This window comes from Salvelinus alpinus, chromosome 5 (genome assembly GCF_045679555.1).
Source record: "Salvelinus alpinus chromosome 5, SLU_Salpinus.1, whole genome shotgun sequence".
Taxonomy (NCBI): domain Eukaryota; kingdom Metazoa; phylum Chordata; class Actinopteri; order Salmoniformes; family Salmonidae; genus Salvelinus; species Salvelinus alpinus.
In genome coordinates, this window is record NC_092090.1 from 9,319,880 (window position 1) to 9,341,017 (window position 21,138).

Sequence of the window (21,138 nt, forward strand, 5' to 3'; positions counted from 1 at the left end):
TTATAGGGCTGGTTGCAGCAGCAGAGGAACACACTTAACACACAGGAGAAGAGCTTATTCAACCTGTTCATTATAGGCCTGGTTGCAGCAGCAGAGGAACACACTTAACACACAGAAGAAGAGCTTATTCAACCTGTTCATTATAGGGCTGGTTGCAGCAGCAGAGGAACACACTTAACACACAGGAGAAGAGCCTATTCAACCTGTTCATTATAGGGCTGGTTGCAGCAGCAGAGGAACACACTTAACACACAGGAGAAGAGCCTATTCAACCTGTTCATTATAGGGCTGGTTGCAGCAGCAGAGGAACACACTTAACACACATGAGAAGAGCTTATTCAACCTGTTCATTATAGGGCTGGTTGCAGCAGCAGAGGAACACACTTAACACACAGGAGAAGAGCCTATTCAACCTGTTCATTATAGGGCTGGTTGCAGCAGCAGAGGAACACACTTAACACACAGGAGAAGAGCCTATTCAACCTGTTCATTATAGGGCTGGTTGCAGCAGCAGAGGAACACACTTAACACACAGGAGAAGAGCTTTTTCAACCTGTTCATTATAGGGCTGGTTGCAGCAGCAGAGGAACACACTTAACACACAGGAGAATAGCTTTTTCAACCTGTTCATTATAGGGCTGGTTGCAGCAGCAGAGGAACACACTTAACACACAGGAGAAGAGCTTTTTCAACCTGTTCATTATAGGGCTGGTTGTTGGATGTTGATGATCAGTATTGATCAGTCATGTCAGGGGAAATCAGCCTCTACTGCTACTCTACTCTGTTATACTCTGTTCTGTTCTACTCTGTTCTCCTCTACTCTACTCAGTTCTGCTCTGTTCTGCAGATTCGGGTAGATACCATCCTCCTTATAATACGAGCTTTTTACCCCCAGAAGTTATCAAAATTGTCAATGAATGTTACACCCACAGAGCTGCAATAGTCTCGTAGCCAGTTATGGAGGGCTAACAGTCTGCTGAACCGTTCAGTGCCACCATTTAGGGAGGGCAGAGGGCCAGATATTATGGGGTGTTTGTTGGTGTCAAGCAGTGACCCAATCAGTTCTTTAAAATCCATATTCAGCTGCTCTAAACTGCCCTTCATAATGTCATTCGACCCCACATGAACCTTGACAGTGTCAGCCCCCAGGTGACTGACTCACAGCCTCGGGAATCATCCTGGTGATATCCTGAACTTTGACCCCACATGAACCATGCCAGTGTCAACCCCCAGGTGACTGACTCACAGCCCCGGGAATCAACCTGGTGATATCCTGAACTTTGACCCCACATGAACCATGCCAGTATCAGCCCCCAGGTGACTGACTCACAGCCTCGGGAAGCAACCTGGTGATATCCTGAACTTTGACCCCACATGAACCATGACAGTATCAGCCCCAGGTGACTGACTCACAGCCTCGGGAAGCAACCTGGTGATATCCTGAACTTTGACCCCACATGAACCATGCCAGTATCAGTCCCAGGTGACTGACTCACGGCCTCGGGAAGCAACCTGGTGATATCCACAAAGTCTTTGACCCCAGGTACAGATAAATACCTCACCATCGAACTCCCTGTCACAATAGCCAGAATGATCCGTCCTCTGCCGTGTCTGGATGCTGATTGCGAGGCCAGAGTGCTCACCGGAGAAGAGGGCTGTTGAGACGCCGGCTGTGTGCAGGCCACGTCAGCCAAAGGGACAGAGCTCTGATCCAGAGAGCACGGCCCAGCGGAGGGGGGCCGCGGCGGTCCAGGCTGTGCCCAGGCAGTTGATTGACTAGGACAGGGAGAGGTAGCTGGAGGGACACAGCCATGGAGGGAACACCCAAGTCCCCGGCAGAAGACAGCTGGTACAGGGGCTCAAAGCGATTTGAAAGTCTTACGTCCGGATGCGGGGGGAAGTAAGCAGGCACGCCGAGAATAATTATTCTTCTTCTTTCTGGTTCCAACACGCATCAGTCGATGTCACTAAGTGCTGTATAGAAACCCAGCCTAAAACCCCAAACAGCAATGCAGATGTAGAAGCACGGTGGCTAGCGTCCAGTTACGCTCATCTGGAGTCGAGCAATGAGCAGCCATTTTCTGGTTCAAGCTAGTAGAGGGGTGCAGTGTATACAGTGATCTGCTACTGGTATATAGTACTGGTACTCCCTGTATACAGTACTGGTACTCCCTGTATATAGTACTGGTACTCCCTGTATATAGTACTGGTACTCCTGTATAGAGTACTGGTACTCCCTGTATATAGTACTGGTACTCCCTGTATAGAGTACTGGTACTCCCTGTATATAGTACTGGTACTCCCTGTATAGAGTACTGGTACTCTCTGTATATAGTACTGGTACTCCTGTATAGAGTACTGGTACTCCCTGTATATAGTACTGGTACTCCCTGTATAGAGTACTGGTACTCCCTGTATATAGTACTGGTACTCCCTGTATATAGTACTGGTACTCCCTGTATATAATACTGGTACTCCCTGTATAGAGTACTGGTACTCCCTGTATATAGTACTGGTACTCCCTGTATAGAGTACTGGTACTCCTGTATAGAGTACTGGTACTCCCTGTATATAGTACTGGTACTCCCTGTATAGAGTACTGGTACTCCCTGTATATAGTACTGGTACTCCCTGTATATAGTACTGGTACTCCCTGTATATAATACTGGTACTCCCTGTATAGAGTACTGGTACTCCCTGTATATAGTACTGGTACTCCCTGTATAGAGTACTGGTACTCCTGTATAGAGTACTGGTACTCCCTGTATATAGTACTGGTACTCCCTGTATAGAGTACTGGTACTCCTGTATATAGTACTGGTACTCTCTGTATATAGTACTGGTACTCCTGTATAGAGTACTGGTACTCCCTGTATATAGTACTGGTACTCCCTGTATATAGTACTGGTACTCCCTGTATATAATACTGGTACTCCCTGTATAGAGTACTGGTACTCCCTGTATATAGTACTGGTACTCCCTGTATATAGTACTGGTACTCCTGTATAGAATACTGGTACTCCTGTATACAGTGATCTGCTACTGGTATATAGTACTGGTACTCCCTGTATATAGTACTGGTACTCCCTGTTTATAGTACTGGTACTCCCTGTATAGAGTACTGGTACTCCTGTATACAGTGATCTGCTACTGGTATATAGTACTGGTACTCCCTGTATAGAGTACCGGTACTCCCTGTATACAGTACTGGTACTCCTGTATACAGTGATCTGCTACTGGTATATAGTACTGGTACTCCCTGTATAGAGTACCGGTACTCCCTGTATAGAGTACTGGTACTCCCTGTATATAGTACTGGTACTCCCTGTATAGAGTACTGGTACTCCCTGTACATAGTACTGGTACTCCCTGTATATAGTACTGGTACTCCCTGTATATAGTACTGGTACTCCCTGTATAGAGTACCGGTACTCCCTGTATAGAGTACTGGTACTCCCTGTATATAGTACTGGTACTCCCTGTATAGAGTACTGGTACTCCCTGTACATAGTACTGGTACTCCCTGTATATAGTACTGGTACTCCCTGTATATAGTGCAGGTACTCCTGTATAGAGTACTGGTACTCCCTGTACATAGTACTGGTACTCCCTGTATATAGTACTGGTACTCCCTGTATAGAGTACTGGTACTCCCTGTATAGAGTACTGGTACTCCCTGTATAGAGTACTGGTACTCCTTGTATAGAGTACTGGTACTCCCCGTATATAGTACTGGTACTCCCCGTATATCATACTGGTACTCCCTGTATAGAGTACTGGTACTCCCTGTATATAGTACGGGTGCTCCCTGTATATAGTACTGGTACTCCCTGTATATAGTACTGGTACTCCCGGTATATAGTACTGGTACTCCCTGTATAGAGTACTGGTACTCCCTGTATATAATACTGGTACTCCCTGTATAGAGTACTGGCACTCCCTGTATATAGTACTGGTACGCCCTGTATAGAGTACTGGTACTCCCTGTATATAGTACTGGTACTCCCTGTATATAATACTGGTACTCCCTGTATATAATACTGGTACTCCCTGTATATAGTACTGGTACTCCCTGTATAGAGTACTGGTACTCCCTGTATATAGTACTGGTACTCCCTGTACATAGTACTGGTACTTCCTGTATATACATTTACATTTACATTTTAGTCATTTAGCAGACGCTCTTATCCAGAGCGACTTACAGTAGAGTGCATACATTTTATTACATTTTTACATACTGAGACAAGGATATCCCTACCGGCCAAACCCTCCCTACCGGCCAAACCCTCCCTAACCCGGACGACGCTATGCCAATTGTGCGTCGCCCCACGGATCTCCCGGTTGCGGCCGGCTGCGACAGAGCCTGGGCGCGAACCCAGCCCAGCCTGGGCGCGAACCCAGAGACTCTGGTGGCGCAGCTAGCACTGCGATGCAGTGCCCTAGACCACTGCGCCACCTGGGAGTATAGTACTGGTACTCCCTGTACATAGTACTGGTACTTCCTGTATATAGTACTGGTACTCCCTGTATACAGCTCCACAGTGATCTGGTACTGGTACTTCCTGTATATAGCTCCACAGTGATCTGGTACTGGTACTTCCTGTATATAGCACCATTCTTGTGTATTGTATTTTATTCCTCTTGTGTTACAATGTATTCCTTTTGTTTTTACTCTGCATCGTAAGGGAGGGCTCTGAAATTATGCATTTCACAGTAAAATCTGTTGTATTCAGCGCATGTGTCAAATAAAATGTTATTTTATTTGATAGTGCCCCTATGGGCACTGTGGTCAAATGGAGTGCACTATAAATAGGAGACATTTGGGATACACTCTAACACCCTAACAAAGCGGAACTAAAAGGAATCCTTTCACCCAGATGAATAATACAACATTCCATTTCCAAGTCACAACGTCATGACAACCATCGTCATGATCACTCACCTGTCAATCAGAGATGAGTGACACTCAGTTGTCTGGTCCAGAGGGAAGCCCACTCATCCTCATTTAATCTTGATTAGCTTCTGTTGGATCATCGTCCCGCTCCACTTTACTGCTGAACAAACCGTGTGTTAATCTAACCGTGTAAATTGAATGACAACCGTTGTTCCCATCCACGTTTAAAGGCGCTCTCAACCTCAACAGATTGCCTTCCATCTGGTAACGTGGAGATAAAGTGAATAAATAAAACTGTCTGCAGTTTCCACGGGTCAACAAAAAAATGTGATTTAAATCAAATTACATTTCATCGAGACTCTTAAAATGTGTACTCTCAACGGCCTCTAGAAGGTCAGAATTAAATCGTAACTTTTTTATTTAAAATTGAACCTGCAGGTTAAAAAAGCAAAAGGTTAACAAAACACGCTACATCTAGCCTGGTATTACCAGCCCGATTGACGTGTTCACGATTCTATACGTGCAGTAAAACAGAATGGCGAATGTGTAAACGACGTCACGCTGTTTGCTTAGCGAGTACACACTTTCTCACGATTCAGCCCGTACCTGGAACGAACTCGGGACCGTTGCCTTGCTAGCACACGTGACCGCCCTCCTGAAGCGTTTTACCAGTCGGTGCCTCGCAAAAGAATCCAGCTATTCACTGGCGTAAGTGGGGTCTGTTCAGGCTGAGGAGTACGTTCCACACATCCCCATGTGCAACACATTCAGTGACCAGGCTGGGCCCACCAGGCTATGCAACATCACCAGAGCTCACGTTTCTTATTTTGTTCGTTTTTTCGTTTTATCTCCTTACTTGATTATACGACCAAGACACCTGTTTATAGGGAGAGAGCCTGGGACAGACCTGGACACCTGTTTATAGGGAGAGAGCCTGGGACAGACCTGGACACCTGTTTATAGGGAGAGAGCCTGGGACAGACCTGGACACCTGGTTAGGGAGAGATCCTGGGACAGACCTGGACACCTGGTTAGGGAGAGATCCTGGGACAGACCTGGACACCTGTTTATAGGGAGAGATCCTGGGACAGACCTGGACACCTGGTTAGGGAGAGATCCTGGGACAGACCTGGACACCTGTTTATAGGGAGAGAGCCTGGGACAGACCTGGACACCTGGTTAGGGAGAGAGCCTGGAACAGACCTGGACACCTGGTTAGGGAGAGAGCCTGGAACAGACCTGGACACCTGGTTATAGGGAGAGAGCCTGGGACAGACCTGGACACCTGGTTAGGGAGAGAGCCTGGAACATACCTGGACACCTGTTTATAGGGAGAGAGCCTGGAACAGACCTGGACACCTGGTTAGGGAGAGAGCCTGGAACAGACCTGGACACCTGTTTATAGGGAGAGAGCCTGGGACAGACCTGGACACCTGGTTAGGGAGAGAGCCTGGAACAGACCTGGACACCTGTTTATAGGGAGAGAGCCTGGAACAGACCTGGACACCTGGTTAGGGAGAGAGCCTGGGACAGACCTGGACACCTGGTTAGGGAGAGAGCCTGGAACAGACCTGGACACCTGGTTAGGGAGAGAGCCTGGAACAGACCTGGACACCTGTTTATAGGGAGAGAGCCTGGAACAGACCTGGACACCTGGTTAGGGAGAGAGCCTGGAACAGACCTGGACACCTGGTTAGGGAGAGATCCTGGGACAGACCTGGACACCTGGTTAGGGAGAGAGCCTGGAACAGACCTGGACACCTGTTTATAGGGAGAGAGCCTGGAACAGACCTGGACACCTGGTTAGGGAGAGATCCTGGGACAGACCTGGACACCTGGTTAGGGAGAGAGCCTGGGACAGACCTGGACACCTGGTTATAGGGAGAGAGCCTGGGACAGACCTGGACACCTGGTTATAGGGAGATAGTGATAACAGTGTATCCCTCTATCTCAGACTGTTATCAGAGCCCTGGGGGAACTCTGATTGAATCATATCCAGGAAATGATCCAGTTTGAACGTACATGAGAGAGCAGAGAGGTGGCTCAGCATGGCTAGGTGGCTGGTGGAGCAGAGAGCCTCCAAACCACTCAGCATGGCTAGGTGGCTGGTGGAGCAGAGAGCCTCCAAACCACTCAGCATGGCTAGGTGGCTGGTGGAGCAGAGAGCCTCCAAACCACTCAGCATGGCTAGGTGGCTGGTGGAGCAGAGAGCCTCCAAACCACTCAGCATGGCTAGGTGGCTGGTGGTGCAGAGAGAGCCTCCAAACCACTCAGCATGGCTAGGTGGCTGGTGGAGCAGAGAGAGCCTCCAAACCACTCAGCATGTCTAGGTGGCTGGTGGAGCAGAGAGAGCCTCCAAACCACTCAGCCTGGCTAGGTGGCTGGTGGAGCAGAGAGAGCCTCCAAACCACTCAGCCTGGCTAGGTGGCTGGTGGAGCAGAGAGCCTCCAAAACACTCAGCATGGCTAGGTGGCTGGTGGAGCAGAGAGAGCCTCCAAACCACTCAGCATGGCTAGGTGGCTGGTGGAGCAGAGAGAGCCTCCAAACCACTCAGCATGGCTCGGTGGCTGGTGGAGCAGAGAGAGCCTCCAAACCACTCAGCATGGCTAGGTGGCTGGTGGAGCAGAGAGAGCCTCCAAACCACTCAGCATGGCTAGGTGGCTGGTGGAGCAGAGAGAGCCTCCAAACCACTCAGCATGGCTAGGTGGCTGGTGGAGCAGAGAGAGCCTCCAAACCACTCAGCATGGCTAGGTGACTGGTGGAGCAGAGAGAGCCTCCGTACCACTCAGCATGTCTAGGTGGCTGGTGGAGCAGAGAGAGACTCCAAAACACTCAGCATGGCTAGGTGGCTGGAGGAGCAGAGAGAGCCTCCAAACCACTCAGCATGGCTAGGTGGCTGGAGGAGCAGAGAGAGCCTCCAAACCACTCAGCATGGCTAGGTGGCTGGTGGAGCAGAGAGAGCCTCCAAACCACTCAGCATGGCTAGGTGGTTGGTGGAGCAGAGAGAGCCTCCAAACCACTCAGCATGGCTAAGTGGCTGGTGGAGCAGAGAGAGCCTCCAAAACACTCAGCATGGCTAAGTGGCTGGTGGAGCAGAGAGAGCCTCCAAACCACTCAGCATGGCTAAGTGGCTGGTGGAGCAGAGAGAGCCTCCAAACCACTCAGCATGGCTAGGTGGCTGGTGGAGCAGAGAGAGCCTCCAAACCACTCAGCATGGCTAGGTGGCTGGTGGAGCAGAGAGAGCCTCCAGAACACTCAGCATGGCTAGGTGGCTGGTGGTGCTGGGTGACGATCATGATAGTGTGTCATCACGTCTCTCTCTCTTGCATTATGTACGTCATCAAAATGGTCACATTTGTTATCTCTCTCAATTCAATTCTCTCTCTCTCTCTCTTCTCTCTCTGTAAATCATGTGACCAACTGCAGTTGGATCTCTGATGTTCCCAGAGTTTCTCATGGTTTCATCTGTCCTTGTTGCCACCTCTCTGTCTCTCTCTCTCTCTGCCTGAGTGTTTAAATTGCTCTCTAAACTACTAGCCACAGAAGTGGGAGAAAAGTCACTGTAGAATTCTCCTCATTTTCCTCAGCCACTTTGTCTGACTGACTGAAAGTCATTTAAATGTAAAGTACATTCTGCCAAGTGTTGCTAGATAGATAGTTTATTTAGCTGGGAAAGCGGATGTGTTGATATATAGACCTAGATCTTTTTCTGTGTACATTTGTATAATCGACCGTCTAAGTTGTTGTTTCTGCAAGGAGTTTTAGCTGAAATACTGGTGTTATTGCTGATACTGATGTGAGAACAAGTCATTGCTTTTACAAAGAGGTGTCTTTTTTTTATTGGAAAGCGTTCCACATAAAACGTGGATATGGTAAACAGTAGGCACTGTCAATGACCCGACAAAACACACTGCTGTTACAGGCAGATACAGTCAAAGTATTGGCTTCAGTTAAAATGGCAAAAAAACAATATTACAACAAACTTTTTTTTTTTAAACAACAACATTTGAGTGGATTTGTATACGAGGTTCCAGGCTATAGCTTTAGTATTATACATACTGTATGAGTGGATTTGTATATGAGGTTCCAGGCTATAGCTTTAGTATTATACATACTGTATGAATGCATTGATTAGCTTCTGTTCTTCTTAATGCTGTCTTTAAGCTAAATAACTTCAGATTCAAGGTGTATTCACAGGGCTGTAATAACACTATCGTAATACTGTTATAACGCTAGTATTAAGCCTCATACCACACCTGTAATAAACAATATTAAGGAATACCGGGCGTGCTCGTTTGGCATCGCCCCAGTGTCCAGGATGGTTAGAGATGTTACTTTAGAACAATTGGTATGGTCTCAAATGTGCCAACTCATGCCCACCCACTAGATAAACACTCATATAACCCATATCTCAGTGGCATGACTATGGGGTTGAGGCGGCAGGTAGCCTAGTGGTTAGAGCGTTGGGTCAGTAACCTAAAGGTTGCTGGATCGAATCCCCGAGCAGTTAACTGCCTTGTTCAGGGGCAAGACCTTGTCCCCGAGCTGACACTGTTCCCCGGTAGTCCGTCATTGTAAATAAGAGTTCTTAACTGACTTGCCTAGTTCAATAAAGGTTCCATTAAAACATAGTCCTGCCCTTTGTAGCCTCCTCCAGGAGATCTACAGGGTGAGCTGGTTTTTACTCCATCCCTGCTGAATCAGCTAGGTCATCTGTTTAGGGTAGGGTTGGAGCAAAAACCTGCTCACTAAGTAGCTGTCCAGGAGGAGGGTTGGCCACCCAAAGCAATAGATACAGATGTAGCCCTGGGCCATCTCCAGGCAATTCAGAAAGTCAAACCAAAATCCAATTCCACATTCTCCTCACTGAAAAGCATTGAAGATAATTGGACATTTTTTGTGTACCTTCTGAATTGACCCTAACCCTGACCCTTAGAAATGCCTGTGCAGTAGTATACGCCTTCTGTGAGAGTACGGTTAGAGCTACCATTGTCCCTCCGGTGTGGGGCTGACGTCAGCAGCAGCTGAACGAGTGGAGGGACTTCTTGAAGAACTTCCTGAACTCCGTGTTGAAGACCGTGTAGATAATGGGGTTGAGGGCGCTGTTGACGTAGCCCAGCCAGGTGACGGTGCTTATCAGGGCCTGTGGGATGTAGCAGGTAGCACACAGGGCCCGCGTGGTGTGGACGACGAAGAACGGGGTCCAGCAGAACAGGAAGCAACCTGAGGGGAGGGGAAGAGGAGGAGGAAGAGGAGAGGTTAGGGGACTGTTCTGATAAATGGATCCATTAATTGATTCACGGATGATTGATTGATCAGATGAGGTGACTTTACCTCCTTACTATGTAAGAGCATTGAGATTCTGGAAAATATCCCATCAATTATGAATCAATCAACTTATATCTACGTACTGTAGGTCTTTATCTACATACTGTAGGTCTTTATCTACATACTGTAGGTATTTATCTACATACTGTAGGTCTTTATCTACGAACTGTAGGTCTTTATCTACGAACTGTAGGTCTTTATCTACATACTGTAGGTCTTCATCTACATACTGTATGTCTTTACCTACTGTAGGTCTTTATCTATATACTGTAGGTCTTTATCTACATACTGTAGGTCTTTATCTACCTACTGTAGGTCTTTATCTACATACTGTAGGTCTTTATCTACAGTACTGTAGGTCTTTAACTACATACTGTAGGTCTTTATCTACGTACTGTAGGTCTTTATCTACGTACTGTAGGTCTTTATCTACGTACTGTAGCTCTATCTACATACTGTAGGTCTATCTACATACTGTAGGTCTTTATCTATGTACTGTAGGTCTTTATCTATGTACTGTAGGTCTTTATCTACATACTGTAGGTCTTTATCTACCTACTGTAGGTCTTTATCTACGTACTGTAGGTCTTTATCTACATACTGTAGGTCTTTATCTACATACCGTAGGTCTTTATCTACGTACTGTAGGTCTTTATCTACGTACTGTAGGTCTTTATCTACATACTGTAGGTCTTTATCTACATACTGTAGGTCTTTATCTACATACTGTAGGTCTTTATCTATGTACTGTAGGTCTTTATCTACGTACTGTAGGTCTTTATCTACCTACTGTAGGTATTTATCTACATACCGTAGGTCTTTATCTACGTACCGTAGGTCTTTATCTACATACTGTAGGTCTTTATCTACATACTGTAGGTCTTTATCTACGTACTGTAGGTCTTTATCTATGTACTGCAGGTCTTTATCTACATACTGTAGGTCTTTATGTACCTACTGTAGGTCTTTATCTACGTACTGTATCCCTTTATCTACATACTGTATCCCTTTATCTACATACTGTAGGTCTTTATCTACATACTGTAGGTCTTTATCTACATACTGTAGGTCTTTATCTACATACTGTAGGTCTTTATCTACCTACTGTAGGTCTTTATCTACGTACTGTATCCCTTTATCTACATACTGTAGGTCTTTATCTACATACTGTAGGTCTTTCTCTACGTACTGTATCCCTTTATCTACATACTGTAGGTCTTTATCTACCTACTGTATCCCGTTATCTACATACTGTATGTCTTTATATACCTACTGTAGGTCTTTATCTACATACTGTAGGTCTTTATCTACCTACTGTAGGTCTTTATCTACCTACTGTAGGTCTTTATCTACGTACTGTATCCCTTTATCTACATACTGTAGGTCTTTATCTACCTACTGTAGGTCTTTATCTACGTACTGTATCCCTTTATCTACGTACTGTAGGTCTTTATCTACGTACTGTAGGTCTTTATCTACGTACTGTAGGTCTTTATCTACGTACTGTAGGTCTTTATCTACGTACTGTAGGTCTTTATCTACCTACTGTATCCCGTTATCTACATACTGTATGTCTTTATATACCTACTGTAGGTCTTTATCTACATACTGTAGGTCTTTATCTACCTACTGTAGGTCTTTATCTACCTACTGTAGGTCTTTATCTACGTACTGTATCCCTTTATCTACATACTGTAGGTCTTTATCTACCTACTGTAGGTCTTTATCTACGTACTGTAGGTCTTTATCTACGTACTGTAGGTCTTTATCTACCTACTGTATCCCGTTATCTACATACTGTATGTCTTTATATACCTACTGTAGGTCTTTATCTACATACTGTAGGTCTTTATCTACCTACTGTAGGTCTTTATCTACCTACTGTAGGTCTTTATCTACGTACTGTATCCCTTTATCTACGTACTGTAGGTCTTTATCTACGTACTGTAGGTCTTTATCTACGTACTGTATCCCTTTATCTACGTACTGTAGGTCTTTATCTACGTACTGTATCCCTTTATCTACGTACTGTAGGTCTTTATCTACGTACTGTATCCCTTTATCTATGTACTGTAGGTCTTTATCTACGTACTGTATCCCTTTATCTACGTACTGTAGGTCTTTATCTACGTACTGTATCCCTTTATCTACGTACTGTAGGTCTTTATCTACGTACTGTAGGTCTTTATCTACGTACTGTATCCCTTTATCTACGTACTGTAGGTCTTTATCTACGTACTGTAGGTCTTTATCTACGTACTGTAGGTCTTTATCTACGTACTGTAGGTCTTTATCTACGTACTGTAGGTCTTTATCTACGTACTGTATCCCTTTATCTACGTACTGTAGGTCTTTATCTACATACTGTAGGTCTTTATCTACGTACTGTAGGTCTTTATCTACGTACTGTAGGTCTTTATCTACATACTGTAGGTCTTTATCTACGTACTGTATCCCTTTATCTACGTACTGTAGGTCTTTATCTACATACTGTAGGTCTTTATCTACGTACTGTAGGTCTTTATCTACGTACTGTAGGTCTTTATCTACATACTGTAGGTCTTTATCTACGTACTGTAGGTCTTTATCTACGTACTGTATCCCTTTATCTACGTACTGTAGGTCTTTATCTACATACTGTAGGTCTTTATCTACATACTGTAGGTCTTTATCTACGTACTGTAGGTCTTTATCTACGTACTGTAGGTCTTTATCTACGTACTGTAGGTCTTTATCTACGTACTGTATCCCTTTATCTACGTACTGTAGGTCTTTATCTACATACTGTAGGTCTTTATCTACGTACTGTAGGTCTTTATCTACGTACTGTAGGTCTTTATCTACATACTGTAGGTCTTTATCTACGTACTGTAGGTCTTTATCTACGTACTGTAGGTCTTTATCTACGTACTGTATCCCTTTATCTACGTACTGTAGGTCTTTATCTACGTACTGTAGGTCTTTATCTACGTACTGTATCCCTTTATCTACGTACTGTAGGTCTTTATCTACGTACTGTAGGTCTTTATCTACGTACTGTAGGTCTTTATCTACGTACTGTAGGTCTTTATCTACGTACTGTAGGTCTTTATCTACGTACTGTATCCCTTTATCTACGTACTGTAGGTCTTTATCTACATACTGTAGGTCTTTATCTACGTACTGTAGGTCTTTATCTACGTACTGTAGGTCTTTATCTACGTACTGTATCCCTTTATCTACGTACTGTAGGTCTTTATCTACATACTGTAGGTCTTTATCTACATACTGTAGGTCTTTATCTACATACTGTAGGTCTTTCTCTACGTACTGTATCCCTTTATCTACCTACTGTAGGTCTTTATCTACCTACTGTAGGTCTTCATCTATGTACTGTAGGTCTTTATCTACATACTGTATCCCTTTATCTATGTACTGTAGGTCTTTATCTACGTACTGTAGGTCTTTATCTACCTACTGTAGGTCTTTATCTACGTACTGTATCCCTTTATCTACATACTGTAGGTCTTTATCTACATACTGTAGGTCTTTATCTACGTACAATGCCACTTAATATAATGTATATGTATATACTGTACTCTATCATCTACTGCATCTTGCCATCTTTATGTAATACATGTATCACTAGCCACTTTAAACTATGCCACTTTTATGTTTACATACCCTACATTACTCATCTCATATGTATATACTGTACTCGATACCATCTACTGCATCTTGCCTATGCCGTTCTGTACCATCACTTATTCATATATCTTTATGTACATATTCTTTATCCCTTTACACTTGTGTGTATAAGGTAGTAGTTGTGGAATTGTTAGGTTAGATTACTCGTTAGGTTATTACTGCATTGTCAGAACTAGAAGCACAAGCATTTCGCTACACTCGCATTAACATCTGCTAACCATGTGTATGTGACAAATAAAATGTGATTTGATTTGATTTGATACTGTTGCCCTTTATAACCGTTGTTACCAAGACCAAGCAGAAGCTGAATCAAAGTGGTATAAAATCTCCCGACAACCACCAGACTTTACTGTACCACTGCCAACCCCAGTTGATCTGATAAGTAAAGCACAGCCAATCTACTATGTCATTCTTATTGCTATTTAATGGAGACTCAAGGAACATTAACCAGCAGTTTAACCTTCACACATTTTTTACAATTATCTTATATTCTCCTTTTGCCCCTGAAGCAGAAAACACTCCATTTTATAAAGTGGCATGTTGACATTTTACAAAGACCGACGTACACTAATGCGAGAGAGAGAACTCATTCTGTGGAAAATATTTGTTAATATCTTTTTCCAACTGTGAGAGGGTAAGTAAGTGTATAGCGGTTGATCATTTAATGTTGCCACAGGGTTAGCAACCCAAACTATCTATTCACACGCAATCAATTCACAACGACACCTCAGCGGCTGGGTAACACTCATTTACACTGCCTAGACCCTGTCAACATTAATACGGGGGAATCCCAAATAGCACCCTATTCCTGGTCAAAAGTAGTGCACTATGTAGGGAATAGGGTGCCATTTGGGATGAATCCCCCCCCCCCCCAAAAAAAGCATTTACAATATGGCGATTGGAGTGAGAAAATTGAACAGCATGGCTGATGTCCTTGTAGATTAGAAACCTGCCTGCCTCTCTGGTGAGGTGAATAATGCAGGAATGTTGATGGGATTGCTATAAATACTCAGTCAAGCACTTGGAGGTCGGGGTGGAGTAGCGATACAGATTAGGGTTGCACCCTAAACTGTACCCTATTCCCTATGTAGTGCACTACTTTTGACTAGAGCCGTCATAAACCTCTGGACAAAAGTGGTGCACTAAATAGGGAATAGGCTGCCAGGTAGTACCAGCTCCTGAACAGGGAAGCTCTTCCTCCCTCTGGAACTGACACTGCAACCTAATAAGCTTAGTTTACCTCTACAGCTGGGAATCAGAGCTTCCCTGACCAGACACTTAAGACCCACCAACCACCTACAGCTGGGAATCAGAGCTTCCCTGGACAGACACTTAATCAAGACCAACCAACCACCTACAGCTGGGAATCAGAGCTTCCCTGACCAGACACTTAAGACCCACCAACCACCTACAGCTGGGAATCAGAGCTTCCCTGACCAGACACTTGATCAAGACCAACCAACCACCTACAGCTGGGAATCAGAGCTTCCCTGGACAGACACTTAATCAAGACCAACCAACCACCTACAGCTGGGAATCAGAGCTTCCCTGACCAGACACTTAAGACCCACCAACCACCTACAGCTGGGAATCAGAGCTTCCCTGGACAGACACTTGATCAAGACCAACCAACCACCTACAGCTGGGAATCAGAGCTTCCCTGGACAGACACTTAATCAAGACCAACCAACCACCTACAGCTGTGAATCAGAGCTTCCCTGACCAGACACTTAAGACCCACCAACCACCTACAGCTGTGAATCAGAGCTTCCCTGACCAGACACTTAAGACCCACCAACCACCTACAGCTGTGAATCAGAGCTTCCCTGACCAGACACTTAAGACCCACCAACCACCTACAGCTGGGAATCAGAGCTTCCCTGACCAGACACTTAATCAAGACCAACCAACCACCTACAGCTGGGAATCAGAGCTTCCCTGGACAGACACTTGATCAAGACCAACCAACCACCTACAGCTGTGAATCAGAGCTTCCCTGACCAGACACTTAAGACCCACCAACCACCTACAGCTGGGAATCAGAGCTTCCCTGGACAGACACTTAATCAAGACCCATCAACCACCTACAGCTGTGAGTCAGAGCTTCCCTGACCAGACACTTAAGACCCACCAACCACCTACAGCTGTGAATCAGAGCTTCCCTGACCAGACACTTAAGACCCACCAACCACCTACAGCTGTGAATCAGAGCTTCCCTGACCAGACACTTAAGACCCACCAACCACCTACAGCTGGGAATCAGAGCTTCCCTGGACGGACACTTGATCAAGACCCACCAACCACCTACAGCTGGGAATCAGAGCTTCCCTGACCAGACACTTGATCAAGACCCACCAACCACCTACAGCTGTGAATCAGAGCTTCCCTGGACAGACACTTGATCAAGACCCACCAACCACCTACAGCTGTGAATCAGAGCTTCCCTGACCAGACACTTGATCAAGACCCACCAACCACCTACAGCTGGGAATCAGAGCTTCCCTGACCAGACACTTGATCAAGACCCACCAACCACCTACAGCTGTGAATCAGAGCTTCCCTGGACAGACACTTAATCAAGGGGCAACTGACAGGAGATAGAAGCCATTTGTCTGGAGTGTCTCCATGCGTCTCTGTGCGTCATGTGATTAATTGGTTGGGTGTTCATTGGACGAGGCACTGAATATAAACCTCAACTCTCTGTGAGGTGGAGACACTTTACTCTTAAGAGACAGCCTGTCTTCATCTGCATGCATAAATGGGGTTGGGGTACTGAGGGGTGATCATTTTAATATCGATGTGGACTCCCCCCCCCCCACAAGTCAAACACTTTGATGTCAGGCACCCCCGAGATATGTTGGGCACCCCCTAGAGATTATGAGCACCCCCCTAGAACGTCCCAAAATGTCAGTTAAATTAACCTTCATAAATCTTTCCAATTTCCACTGGGTAATTTGAACCCTGCTTGCCAGTCCCTAACTAATCCGGAGCACCCCTGGAAGAAATTAAAATAGGATTGTGTGCTCCTCGATTGAGCTTCCTTATTGACCTTCCACATAAAGCAATCAAAGTATCAACATTGGTCCAGAAAACCTTATTTATTTCACCTCCAAGAGCGTATTTCATTTAGCGAATGTGGAGAACAATTACAGTCAACAAATGCTTTTTACAAATTGGAAACAGAAAATTGTCCGTCCTTTAACATTTTGATAGAATAAGTGTTGTTGTCAAAGAGGAAAAATAGAGGATGTCTGTCTCTGTCTGTCTGTCTGTCTGTCTGTCTGTCTGTCTGTCTGTCTGTCTGTCTGTCTGTCTGTCTGTCTGTCTGTCTGTCTGTCTGTCTGTCTGTCTGTCTGTCTGTCTGTCTGTCTGTCTGTCTAGTAGGAGAGGATCTGATGTCTGTCTGTCTAGTAGGAGAGGATCTGATGTCTGTCTGTCTGTCTAGTAGGAGAGGATCTGATGTCTGTCTGTCTGTCTGTCTAGTAGGAGAGGATCTGTTGTCTGTCTGTCTGTCTAGTAGGAGAGGATCTGATGTCTGTCTGTCTGTCTAGTAGGAGAGGATCTGATGTCTGTCTGTCTGTCTAGTAGGAGAGGATCTGATGTCTGTCTGTCTGTCTAGTAGGAGAGGATCTGATGTCTGTCTGTCTGTCTAGTAGGAGAGGATCTGTTGTCTGTCTGTCTGTCTAGTAGGAGAGGATCTGATGTCTGTCTGTCTAGTAGGAGAGGATCTGATGTCTGTCTGTCTGTCTAGTAGGAGAGGATCTGATGTCTGTCTGTCTGTCTAGTAGGAGAGGATCTGTTGTCTGTCTGTCTAGTAGGAGAGGATCTGATATCTGTCTGTCTGTCTAGTAGGAGAGGATCTGTTGTCTGTCTGTCTAGTAGGAGAGGATCTGATGTCTATCTGTCTGTCTAGTAGGAGAGGATCTGTTGTCTGTCTGTCTAGTAGGAGAGGATCTGATGTCTGTCTGTCTGTCTGTCTAGTAGGAGAGGATCTGATGTCTGTCTGTCTAGTAGGAGAGGATCTGATGTCTGTCTGTCTGTCTAGTAGGGGAGGATCTGATGTCTGTCTGTCTGTCTAGTAGGAGAGGATCTGTTGTCTGTCTGTCTAGTAGGAGAGGATCTGATGTCTGTCTGTCTGTCTAGTAGGAGAGGATCTGATGTCTGTCTGTCTGTCAAGTAGGAGAGGATCTGATGTCTGTCTGTCTGTCTAGTAGGAGAGGATCTGATGTCTGTCTCTGTCTGTCTGTCTAGTAGGAGATGATCTGATGTCTGTCTGTCTAGTAGGAGAGGATCTGATGTCTGTCTGTCTGTCTAGTAGGAGAGGATCTGATGTCTGTCTGTCTGTCTGTCTAGTAGGAGAGGATCTGATGTCTGTCTGTCTGTCTAGTAGGAGAGGATCTGATGTCTGTCTGTCTGTCTAGTAGGAGAGGATCTGATGTGTCTGTCTGTCTAGTAGGAGAGGATCTGATGTCTGTCTGTCTGTCTAGTAGGAGAGGATCTGATGTGTCTGTCTGTCTAGTAGGAGAGGATCTGATGTCTGTCTGTCTGTCTGTCTAGTAGGAGAGGATCTGATGTCTGTCTGTCTGTCTAGTAGGAGAGGATCTGATGTCTGTCTGTCTGTCTAGTAGGAGAGGATCTGATGTCTGTCTGTCTGTCTGTCTGTCTGTCTAGTAGGAGAGGATCTGATGTCTGTCTGTCTGTCTAGTAGGAGAGGATCTGATGTCTGTCTGTCTGTCTAGTAGGAGAGGATCTGATGTCTGTCTGTCTGTCTAGTAGGAGAGGATCTGATGTCTGTCTGTCTGTCTAGTAGGAGAGGATCTGTTGTCTGTCTAGTAGGAGAGGATCTGATGTCTGTCTGTCTAGTAGGAGAGGATCTGATGTCTGTCTGTCTGTCTAGTAGGAGAGGATCTGATGTCTGTCTGTCTGTCTAGTAGGAGAGGATCTGTTGTCTGTCTGTCTAGTAGGAGAGGATCTGATGTCTGTCTGGCTGTCTAGTAGGAGAGGATCTGTTGTCTGTCTGTCTAGTAGGAGAGGATCTGATGTCTATCTGTCTGTCTAGTAGGAGAGGATCTGTTGTCTGTCTGTCTAGTAGGAGAGGATCTGATGTCTGTCTGTCTGTCTGTCTAGTAGGAGAGGATCTGATGTCTGTCTGTCTAGTAGGAGAGGATCTGATGTCTGTCTGTCTGTCTAGTAGGAGAGGATCTGATGTCTGTCTGTCTGTCTAGTAGGAGAGGATCTGTTGTCTGTCTGTCTAGTAGGAGAGGATCTGATGTCTGTCTGTCTGTCTAGTAGGAGAGGATCTGATGTCTGTCTGTCTGTCAAGTAGGAGAGGATCTGATGTCTGTCTGTCTGTCTAGTAGGAGAGGATCTGATGTCTGTCTCTGTCTGTCTGTCTAGTAGGAGAGGATCTGATGTCTGTCTGTCTGTCTAGTAGGAGAGGATCTGATGTCTGTCTGTCTGTCTAGTAGGAGAGGATCTGATGTCTGTCTGTCTGTCTGTCTAGTAGGAGAGGATCTGATGTCTGTCTGTCTGTCTGTCTAGTAAGAGAGGATCTGATGTCTGTCTGTCTGTCTAGTAGGAGAGGATCTGATGTCTGTCTGTCTGTCTAGTAGGAGAGGATCTGATGTGTCTGTCTGTCTAGTAGGAGAGGATCTGATGTCTGTCTGTCTGTCTAGTAGGAGAGGATCTGATGTGTCTGTCTGTCTAGTAGGAGAGGATCTGATGTCTGTCTGTCTGTCTGTCTAGTAGGAGAGGATCTGATGTCTGTCTGTCTGTCTGTCTAGTAGGAGAGGATCTGATGTCTGTCTGTCTGTCTGTCTAGTAGGAGAGGATCTGATGTCTGTCTGTCTGTCTGTCTGTCTGTCTGTCTAGTAGGAGAGGATCTGATGTCTGTCTGTCTGTCTAGTAGGAGAGGATCTGATGTCTGTCTGTCTGTCTAGTAGGAGAGGATCTGATGTCTGTCTGTCTGTCTAGTAGGAGAGGATCTGATGTCTGTCTGTCTAGTAGGAGAGGATCTGATGTCTGTCTGTCTGTCTGTGTAGGATAGGATAGGATAGGATGTGATGTCTGTCTGTCTAGTAGGAGAGGATCTGATGTCTGTCTGTCTAGTAGGAGAGGATCTGATGTCTGTCTGTCTGTCTAGTAGGAGAGGCTCTGATGTCTGTCTGTTTGTCTGTCTAGTAGGAGAGGATCTGATGTCTGTCTGTCTAGTAGGAGAGAATCTGATGTCTGTCTGTCTAGTAGGAGAGGATCTGATGTCTGTCTGTCTAGTAGGAGAGGATCTGATGTCTGTCTGTCTGTCTAGTAGGAGAGGCTCTGATGTCTGTCTGTCTGTCTAGTAGGAGAGGATCTGATGTCTGTCTGTCTGTCTAGTAGGAGAGGATCTGATGTCTGTCTGTCTGTCTAGTAGGAGAGGATCTGATGTCTGTCTGTCTAGTAGAAGAGGATCTGATGTCTCTGTCTGTCTAGTAGGAGAGGATCTGATGTCTGTCTGTCTGTCTAGTAGGAGAGGATCTGATGTCTGTCTGTCTGTCTAGTAGGAGAGGATCTGATGTCTGTCTGCCTGTCTGTCTAGTAGGAGAGGATCTGATGTCTGTCTGTCTGTCTGTCTGTCTGTCTGTCTGTCTGTCTGTCTGTCTGTCTGTCTGTCTGTCTGTCTGTCTGTCTAGTAGGAGAGGATCTGATGTCTGTCTGTCTGTCTAGTAGGAGAGGATCTGATGTATGTCTGCCTGTCTGTCTAGTAGGAGAGGATCTGATGTCTGTCTGTCTGTCTGTCTGTCTGTCTGTCTGTCTGTCTGTCTGTCTGTCTGTCTGTCTGTCTGTCTGTCTGTCTGTCTGTCTGTCTGTCTAGTAGGAGAGGATCTGATGTGTCTGTCTCTCTGTCTGTTGAGTATAAGCTAAATGCTTCTCATTCCTTTCGCCTCTTATGCTCCCAACTTTCCGTGTAGGAATCACTACCCTCAGTGACATCTTAATATCTACCCTCAATGTAAAGAACAAGACCAACAGGAACGTCGGCAGTGCACAGCCTCGTCTCTGACCACAGAACAGCCACATTTTTCTGTTCATTTCCCAACTATTTGACATGTTGAATCGCCACCGTTCATCGCCACCCAGCCGGTGATCTACTGAGTGGAGACGGCCGACATTGGTGTCTGTCTGTGTCGTCTTCAACAGGAACCACCCTCACTGACTGCCTGGTGTTATGAGGGACAGCCTGTCTTTCTGTC

At 45.6% G+C, this 21,138-nt stretch overlaps 1 protein-coding gene across 2 annotated transcripts in view; it reads right to left on the minus strand.

The window, feature by feature from the left end:
* Positions 1–8,715: 8,715 nt before the first annotated feature.
* drd4b (dopamine receptor D4b) overlaps positions 8,716–21,138 on the minus strand; it is a 50,295-nt gene continuing 37,872 nt past the window's right edge. For both annotated transcript variants that reach the window (XM_071400501.1, XM_071400499.1), the window contains exon 4: positions 8,716–10,117. In XM_071400501.1, coding sequence (XP_071256602.1) covers positions 10,031–10,117 — 87 coding nt within the window. In that variant the 3' untranslated portion in view covers positions 8,716–10,030. The remainder of the gene's footprint in view (positions 10,118–21,138) is intronic.